This window comes from Synchiropus splendidus, chromosome 10, assembly GCF_027744825.2.
Source record: "Synchiropus splendidus isolate RoL2022-P1 chromosome 10, RoL_Sspl_1.0, whole genome shotgun sequence".
NCBI classification, from domain to species: domain Eukaryota; kingdom Metazoa; phylum Chordata; class Actinopteri; order Syngnathiformes; family Callionymidae; genus Synchiropus; species Synchiropus splendidus.
The window spans coordinates 14,816,783-14,826,521 of NC_071343.1; the positions used below are offsets into that span (position 1 = coordinate 14,816,783).

At 43.5% G+C, this 9,739-nt stretch overlaps 1 protein-coding gene across 1 annotated transcript; it reads left to right on the forward strand.

The window, feature by feature from the left end:
- Positions 1-1,033: 1,033 nt before the first annotated feature.
- Positions 1,034-9,739, forward strand: ehhadh (enoyl-CoA, hydratase/3-hydroxyacyl CoA dehydrogenase). Its single transcript, XM_053878115.1, has 7 exons — positions 1,034-1,230; positions 1,970-2,073; positions 2,482-2,651; positions 2,740-2,851; positions 3,574-3,678; positions 7,589-7,930; positions 8,018-9,739. Exons 1-7 carry the CDS (start codon positions 1,157-1,159, stop codon positions 9,265-9,267), a joined length of 2,157 nt encoding a protein of 718 aa, XP_053734090.1. The 5' UTR covers positions 1,034-1,156; the 3' UTR covers positions 9,268-9,739.

Consider the following 9,739-nt stretch of genomic DNA (forward strand, 5'->3'; position numbering starts at 1 on the left):
GCATCGCACTAGCCCGCGGTCTACATACAAAACAAAACATGCGCGTCTATTTGTGCCGTTACGGTAGCGACGCCGTAAGCTCCAGTAAAGTGTTGTTGTGTTACTGAGATAATAGACGTTATGCATTGTAAGAATGTGTATTCAACGTTTTTTTTTTTTTTTTAACAATACACCTTACATACTGTAATAATATGGATATTATTAAAAATATATATATATAAAAAAAAAAAAAAAACACAAGAGGTTAGTGAAATTTTTCACTGGATTCCTGTTCAGGGTGCTCTACTCTACTGTCCCTGTGAGTATGGAGTGTTTTTACTGTAGTATTATAAAATAGATTGACTTTACGTAGTATAACAACATTGATATTATAAAAATAAATAAATAAATAAATAAAAAACACAAGAGGTTGGTGAAATCCTTCACTGGATTCCTGTTCAGGGTGCTCTACTCTACTATCCCTGTGAGGTTGGAGTGTTTTTACTGTAGTATTATGAAATAAATTGACTTTACGTAGTATAACAACATTGATATTATAAAAATAAATCAATAAATAAATAAAAAACACAAGAGGTTGGTGAAATCCTTCACTGGATTCCTGTTCAGGGTGCTCTACTCTACTATCCCTGTGAGGTTGGAGTGTTTTTACTGTAGTATTATGAAATAAATTGACTTTATGTACTGTAACAACATGGACATTAATAAAAATTAAAAATATATATAACTACTACTATAGGTATTAGTCGGCAACATTTCAGCTTCTAATCAAAGTAATTTAAATACATTTTCACGGGGACATCTTGATGACAATATGGCGTGTGAGCCATGATGTAGTAACTCCTTCTATTTTTCCACTGTCTCTTATAGGCACATATGAATCAGCCCTCAATTTAAACTCATACAAATGTTCCTAAAATATCAACATCTTGGTGATCTGTGATTCAAGTGTCACAAAATGTCCAGTGTAAATTGTTTACGGGGTGTTTTATTTTTGTGCCATATCAACAGGAGGCGCTGTCGTATATGAATCGTCTCCAGCAAAGAAGACGAGGTCACGCCCCTCACAACAACACTAGTTGCGGACGGGAATCAAAGTTCAGTCTGCGCACCCAAATCTTAACTCTTACTCCCGTGTGTGTCGTGTGTAGTCGACATTATGGCCCAGTATTCACGTATCTCGAAATCTGTAGGTGTAATCGCCTTGCAAAACCCACCGGTGAATGCACTCAGGTAAGTTGAATCACACTATACAGCTATTACTACCGGTGCGTTGTTAACTAGAATTACATTAAAATTACATTACATTTTTTATTTCAATTTTTTTATACAGCCATGTCTCGTCTATTTGTGTATCCACTTTTTGTTAATCCTGAACTTATGTCCTTTTTGATGCAAAAACCGATTTCTTTTGTGACCTGTGACACACACACACACACACACACATATATATATATAGTATGCTATACTTGCGCAGGTTGTGCTATTTGAAATCACAAGAGCATTATTCAAGTGAACTGCATTCTTTTTATCACTTGGGTTTCATAACAGTTAGTGACAGTTTGACCCAGAAACTATCAAACAAAAATCGAGTTAATGTACAAGTTGGTATTGCACAACCTTCTGTAAATATTTATCGAATTTTAAAGTTTACAAAAGGGAACAAGCCAAAATGTGTTATGCTTGCAGTATTTGTCAGGTCTAGCTCAGTTCCAAACATATGCCTTGTGGATCCTGATGCTTCTGCTCCCGGATTGCCTCCAGCGTTTCAGTTAGCTGATCTCTCGGTAAATAAAACACACTGCTAACTTAAACCGATTTTGAAACTTGCTAAATAACAAATAATCGAGCACAAAATGTGTGTTTGTTCAGCGATAAAGTAAGCACATTTCATGTTGGAGTTTTATAATGCTGTGCACGCAAATGTGAATCTAGTGTATCCTCATTGAAATGCATTCATATGGTTTCACAGTGCCGCAGTGAGGCGGGGCATCGTCGACACGGTGGAGCAAGCACTCGGTGACCCAAAGGTCAAGTCTCTTGTCATCTGTGGACAAAATGGAATGTTTTGTGGTGGTATGTTCATTATATCATGCATCTTCACATCTATATTGGGTCTTTGAAATACACTGGTTAGCTAATCTAGTCTACAGTGGGATGGTCCTTGATGTTGTTTGTTGTGGGTTTTTAAGTAATGAATAATACAGTGGTACCTCGGTTTTCGAACCTCCTGGAGTTCGAACAAAAATTTCGCGATTTTGTTTTGCTTCGCATTTGGAACAAAAATCCAGAACTCGGACGCCCCCGAACAAATCGCTTCTCGAACGGCCGTCTGGAACGGATTGTGGTCGAGAAGTGAGGTTCCACTGTTCTGTTTTTATATTGTTGTTCATATTTTTCCAATAGTTCCTAAAAGTACAGCATGTACACAAACCTTTGGTGATGATAGAAAAGCACCTGTGATCTAAGGATTTTGTGTCTCAGGTGCTGACATCAAGGAGTTCGGCAAGCCGATGCTCGGGCCTCATCTGATACCCATGATCCACGCCATCGAGGCCTCCTCCAAGCCTGTGGTTGCAGCGATAGAAGGAATCGCTCTGGGTGGAGGGCTGGAGCTGGCGCTCGGCTGTCACTATCGAATCACTCACTCCAAAGTACGTTCAAATGGGAATTTCCTCCAAATTGCGGTCGTGCTGACGCTCATCATCACTTCACCAAACGGTATTCATTTCTGCACATAAGGCCAAACTGGGTCTCCCCGAGGTCACGCTGGGCCTGCTCCCAGCTGCTACAGGATCCCAGAGATTGCCAAGACTCATCGGAGCCCCAGCCGCCTTGGATCTCATAACTACAGGTACCACGCCTGAACTGCCTCATTGTTGCACACAAACCACAAAATACTTTACACTGCACGTATATTAATTTTAGCAGACAATTCATGTTTACTATTTAATTCCCATCTTCTAGTAACTATCCTTTTGGAAGGAGCCCTCAAAATAAATATAAAAATGTTTATTTATAAATTAAATGGATATACATTTAAAAAATGCATATTTAATCACAATTGTTCATGATTATTTTTAATACATATTTTTAAACAAATCTAGTAACTGCTCAGTAAAAACGTTATTAATTTCCTCCGTTTGCTTTTGTTCTGCTTAGATTACAGAACAAAATCTTAAGTCAAGTTTTTACAAGAGCAAGCCCAGTACTCCGGGCTGGTATTTGATTCGAATTAAATTGAATATTATTTGTAGTTGTAGCGCGTCTGAAGCTACTATGCAGTTTACAGTTTGTTCCACACGGGGTCAGTGTTCACCAGGAAACTACTGGACCGAAACGCTTCAACGATCGTGGAAGCTGTTTCCCGACTTTTTTTTTTTTTCATTTGGGTTGTGAATGTAGTTCTCCCTGAGTCTAGTTGATTTGCATAAAAATAAACAGCCGGTGATAGCATTTTATGGGCAATAACTCTGTCACTTCAATTTCTTTTACTAGACCAGTGTTAAATAATGAAGCATTCTTCAATCGTTGATGGTTCCAAGCCACTTTGGTTGAGCTCTAACCACCCCGCAGGGCGCCACATCACAGCAGCCGAGGCGCTGAGACTGGGGATCGTGGATCAGGTCACAGATGGGAACACTGTGGACGCCGCTGTGAGGTTCGCCCAGAGCGTCATCGGTGAGCTAAAACATTTCCACTCTTGAAAGTCGTTACGTTTCTGTAACGTCATTCATCATTTAAAAAGGTGAGGCCACTTATACTTCACTTGAAGCCTTTATTTCTGAGTGACTCCAACATCAAGAAGTCTCTCCATGTACCAAGTGGAAGTCAAAGGAAGCAGAAAACAGGGCCAGCAGTTCGTCTACCACAGACAGCATCAATGTTTCATGGCTCTGTCAGATGTGCTCTGATGTCTTCACTGCATTTGCTGTATTATTCAGAAGGGCGAAAAGGGACAAACGCTCCAAGAATCTCAATAATACCAGGACCTCCGCGGGTCCTAGTTTGGTAATGATAGTTTTTATTATAACTCACAGATGGTTTCATATTGTGTCTTCAGGCTCAGCTGGAAGTGCACGAAGGGCATCTTAATCTTGAATCTTTATTTTCCATAGACTGCTTTTGCGGTCAGTTTGTTTCTTCATTTCTAGCTGTTTCAGATACCTGTGACAGCAGGTAGCTACTGTGCAGATGCAGCCAGGACACATTTAAATTTGACCCCTGGAGTGAAACTTCAGAGCAGACTCGTCCGCTGCTGCCGTCTTGAGCATGAATGTCAGAAGACATTGAGCGGTGCTCCATAGGTTATGACACACACGTGGTTGTGGTTGGCGCACCGTCACCATCGGTGATCACTTCATTTATTGAGCCAATAGAGTCATACATTTCTTACTAAAGAAGCAGTAGAGCAGATGTGGGCAATAAGGGGCCAGGTTATATATTGTGTACGTTGAGAGGGGCTGTCAAACCCAAAAAAAGGAGGGTAAGAGAAACTTGAAAATAAAAATCAAGTGATGACGTCATGTGTAATTACACTTTAAAAATGCACAGAAAATGTGCAATTTAGAGATTCTCGATGTGTCTCATACATCTCAACATCCACTTTCAGTTCTGATGTATTTTAAGGGACAAGAAATACTCCTAAAATAGCCAACGGAAAATACAAACAATTGAGAAAAATAATCAAATGAGAAAGTTATATTTCAGTTGCATCGTAGTAAACAAAAACAATGCATAAGAGACAACAACCATTTCAATTTTATAGTTTCACTCTGTCTCCAGGAGGGCCACATAAATACAGTCAAAGGGCCGCATTTGGCCCCCGTGTCTGGCAGTAGGGTGAAACTCCCACGCGGTGACTCACCTTTGTGTATTTCTATTGCTAAAAACAACAGTATTTTCCCTAAATGTGGGGGGGAAGGCCATTTCAGCTTTGTCTCTCCATCACTGATCAGTCAAATGGGGCGGTGATCTTTGATTGACTCAACACAGTTGTGTGTCTTTGTTCCCAAGTGAAGCAGAGAGAATGAAAAATGGTCATATTTCCGTAAGATCATCTGCACCAGAACTGAGCGTCATTTCTCCGTCCAGATCACATGCAGCTTCAGTTCTCCACCAAGAGTTAGCACCATGGCAACTGAGGCAGGATTTCTAAACCGAGGACTCCAACACGGGGATTGTCAGACATGTTCTGACATGCACTGGCGTTGAGTCGTACAGATGTCGTACAAAAGAGTTTGGAGGCTTATCTGCTGCCTTCAGTAACGGCTGCGGTCAGAGATCTGTGCTGTCCCTGTGTTACCCTGGCTGTCGTTGTGGAAGTGTATGTGTTCAGACTGGTGTTTATGAAATGTTATGTTAGGGCAGTGAAAATTAGAGATTAAATATTGTGCAGTGAAGTATCTCCGTAAAGGATTATCTAGATTTGAAACCTTCTTTTTGGAGTTGACATCATGTTTCAACAAACACACCAGCATATGTATATTCATTGTTTGTAACAGATCTTCGCCATTGAAAAGCCAAACCATTTTTTCTTCTGTCACTGCGCCTCTGCGGTTCTAGCTCCTGCACTAGTTACGTAACCAACACCAACGTAACGTGTGATGCGTTGGACATATGTTTGTCCCCAGTCCACAGCTTCCTGTGTGGCTCAAGTGATAGTTCATTGTGAAGCTCCGTGTGATTTAGAGCAACTAGTTAATGTTGTTTTGATCACGGTGTGATGTTGTTTAACATGACAAAGGTGTGCGTCGGCGTGCGAGTGCGTGGCTCCCATCCGGCTCGTCCCCGGCTGCTGTGAGATTAACTTTTTGCCCTGCAGTTCCAACATCTGCCCATTACATCTGTCAGGACAAGCATGCGTCCCACTCGCTGCAGACCAAATCCAGGCACACGGCGCCACCATTTACAGATTAATTGCAGCAATAATGCCGACCATAAGTGTCTGGGGATCATTTCAGCGGCCATCATGGCTCTGCCGGGACACCCTATATCTCCTTAACTGCTCCCGACCTCAGGTGACCTTGTTTATAAGTCTGTCTACTGCCGCTGTCTTAACTCACAATTGACGCTCGGTGGACAAGGTGGCAACTCAATATCAGACTGAATCACTGTCCCTTTAAGCTTTGCCATGGTGACCCACTTTCTGGCTCTGAACCACAGCAGAGGGAACTCAGCCGAGCTGTGGTGGATTCTGTCGCGTAGTAATGTCAGATGAGATGAAGGAGCTTCCACATCCACACGTGCGTGTTACGCATCACTGATCATTTACACATGAAACTGTTGCAGTTTTGATCACAACAAAGAAGACGTTGAAAGAGATTTACTGAACTATCTTTAGTCACAATATAACTTCACTACTTCTCCTGTTTTCTAGGCCAAGTGGAGCATAAATAAGGCTTTTTGTTTTCACTGAAATACAGCAAACATGCAGCCGACTCTGAGGAAGCAGCTGAAGGAATTACTTTGTTTTTTATTAACCCTTACACCGAAGTGGCCGCCATCAAATTCACCATCAACACAACCTCGCCTAACTATGACCTATGACCTTTCAACACAAATAAACTTGTGGTGATACGGGATAAACCAAAGGCAGGAGAAAATAAATGTTAAATAGAAAAGTACTCAGAGAGCGCAAAGCTCTGCCAAGCAGCTTCAGTCCACCTCCAACACAATCTTCTGCTGACAAAGTGTCCTTAAAAATATCCTTAATTCCTGAAGCCAAATGCCGAAAATGGTCCAACACTATCTCCCAATCTTCAAGAACCCTTCCAGAGGGTTATCCGGATCAGTCCCAAAGTTGAATCATTTCTTCCTCGTACCATGTAGTTCCTGAAAATGTCCTTTCCTAACTTTTTACATTATTTTGAACAAACCAACGCCATAGAAAACATGGCTGCCTTGGCGAAGACAGTCATTGCTGAAGAGAGGACTAGACCCACCTGTTCTACTGCCGCCACACGTTGTTAGCCACGTTTATGTTCATGTGCTGAAGAAACATGAAACAAGTGGAGGAAAGCTCTGGTGGACACTCTGTATTCACGTCCTTTCCCTGTTGTTGAAGCAACAAAAATGTCATAGATTTGTTTCATTCATAGAAAGGGTTAATTTTTATGTGTATTTTAGTAGCTACAGTGAAATTGGCAAAAGTCAGTACCAAAGTGTCAAGGAAAAAAAAAGTTGGTAAAAATCTGCAATACTCTAGGTGGACCCTTGGTAAATATAAGTATTTTAAATTTAAATATTTGTACTGAGAGTTGAAACGTAGACTGAGTTGAATCTGGAATATATATATTTTTTTGTTTTTTCATTTATTATTATTTATGAGCAATGCTGGTTTTAACAGTATTTTTGTCTCCAAAAATAAATCAATAAAAGTGCATTGCAAAGTGCCTTTTTGAAATCGTTCTTATGATGTACACTGAGAAAATTTAAATAAAATGGTTATATGTGGCCCCTTGGATAATTTCATCACCCACCCCTCGATTAAAGTGACTTAAAACTAGACTTTCTTAAATATACTGTCTCTTTGCTATATCAATATTCTGTTATTGGGACTTAATGGGCAGTATTTTTTTTGTCACTTCAGGTAAATCTGTCAATCACCGTCGAATCTGCGATATGACGTGCCCGCCCCACCCTGACATGGACGGCCTGTTTGAAGCGGTGATGCAAAAGGTGCGCAGAAGTGCGCGTGGAGCGATCGCCCCGGTGGCTTGTGTGCAGGCGGTGCGGGCAGCCACGAGGTTGCCTTACCACGACGGTCTGCAGAAAGAGAGGGAGCTGATGGCGACCATCATGACGTCTGGCCAGGCCCAAGCCCTGCAGTACGCTTTCTTCGCGCAGAGAACTGTGGGCCGGTGGAGCATTCCGAACGGGGCGCGATGGGACACCACCAAACCCAAGGTTGTTCGTAAAGCAGCCGTCATTGGTATGAATTGAAGTGGAGACTGGGCTTTGAGAAAATCGTCCGCCTTTGATTTTAATTTGACAAAACGTTCTGCTTGTCTATTCGAAGGTCTTGGCACAATGGGAAGAGGCATAGCCGTGTCCTTAGTTCAGATGGGAATGCCTGTGGTAGCCGTGGAGATGGATGAGAAGCAACTGGCGGCAGCAAGAAAAGCGATAACGGGCATGTTGGAGCGCGGCGCTAAGAGACGAGGGGTTGTCGCGCCACTTGACTCCATCTCTTACAACATCAAGCTGCAGGCCATCTCAGACGTGGACCTGGTCATCGAGGCTGTGTTTGAAGACATGGACCTGAAGAAGAAGCTCTTCAGGCAGCTGTCTGATGTCTGCAAACCAGGAACTTTGCTCTGCAGCAACACGTCGTCGCTTGACATCGACCAACTGGCCGCGCAAACTCGCAGCCCAGAGTTGGTGGTCGGGATGCACTTCTTCTCCCCGGCTCATGTTATGAAGCTGTTGGAGGTCGTCTACGGCTCCCGCTCCTCGCCTGAAACGGTGGCCACGGCGATGCATCTGGGAAAGCAGATGGGCAAAGTCAGCGTGGCAGTTGGGAACTGCTGGGGATTTGTGGGAAACCGAATGTTGCGTCCATATAAGGACAATGCTCTGTTCCTGGTGGAGGAGGGAGCCACGCCGGAGGTGGTGGACCGGGCACTGGAGGAGTTTGGCTTTGCTATGGGAGTCTTCAGGATGAGTGACCTTGCTGGGCTTGATGTGGGCTGGAGAGTCAGGATGGGTAAGGGTCTGGTAAAGCGTGGCACTGGTCCAGAGCATGGAACCAGAGCTCGAATGGGCCAGAGGTACTGTCCAGTGGAAGACCTGCTCTGTGAGGAAGGGAGGTTTGGCCAGAAAACCGGCCTGGGATGGTATCGCTACGAAGCCGGGAGTACGGACGCCAAACCTGACCCTTGGGTGCAACGTTTTCTCGAAGCTTACAGATCTCGCCACGGTTTAGTCGCACGCCGCATCGACCACCAGGAAGTTCAGGAGCGATGCCTCTACACCATGATCAACGAGGCCTTCCGCATCCTGGATGAAGGGATCGCTGCCGGCCCTGAAGACATCGATATCATCTACCTGTTCGGGTACGGCTGGCCCAGACACCGCGGAGGCCCAATGTTCTACGCCAACATGGTGGGATTGGCGAAGGTGATGGAGAGGCTGGAGCACTACCACCAGCTGCACCCTGATAATCCTCATCTGGAGCCCTGTCGCCTGCTGAGGAAGCTGGTGGCCAGTGGAAGTCCCCCCATCAACACGTGGAGGGACGTGATCAGGAAAGTCCGCAGTCAACTGTAGCGCCGTGTCAAACAGGATCAAGCAAAACTCTCAGCACTTTTGATCGAGCGACGCCAAAATCAAACCCATTCCATACACTAATGATGATGTTGGGGATTTTCTGGATGGAATAAATCCAATGATCACATGTGAAAGATTACACGGAGACTCCGGCAGTGGCCCACAGTAATCTGCAGCTGACAGGTGCAGACCGGAGGCTGATTTGCTCTGAAGTGATTTGAGCCGAAATAAATGAGGACAGCACAGAAGCCTGTCTGTTTCGGACGCAGCTATTGTCTTCAGAATATCTTCCCAGCTTTAATTACACTGCAGCTTTGCAGCATGATAAACCTCATTACACATGCGCGCTTTAAATCTGTATTTAACCTACAAGAATGTATCTGAGGAATAATTATGTTCTGCAAAACCATGGTGAAGTGGTCAAGCACATTAACCAGAAATATTTACCAAATAAAGCAGCATTGATCTTTTA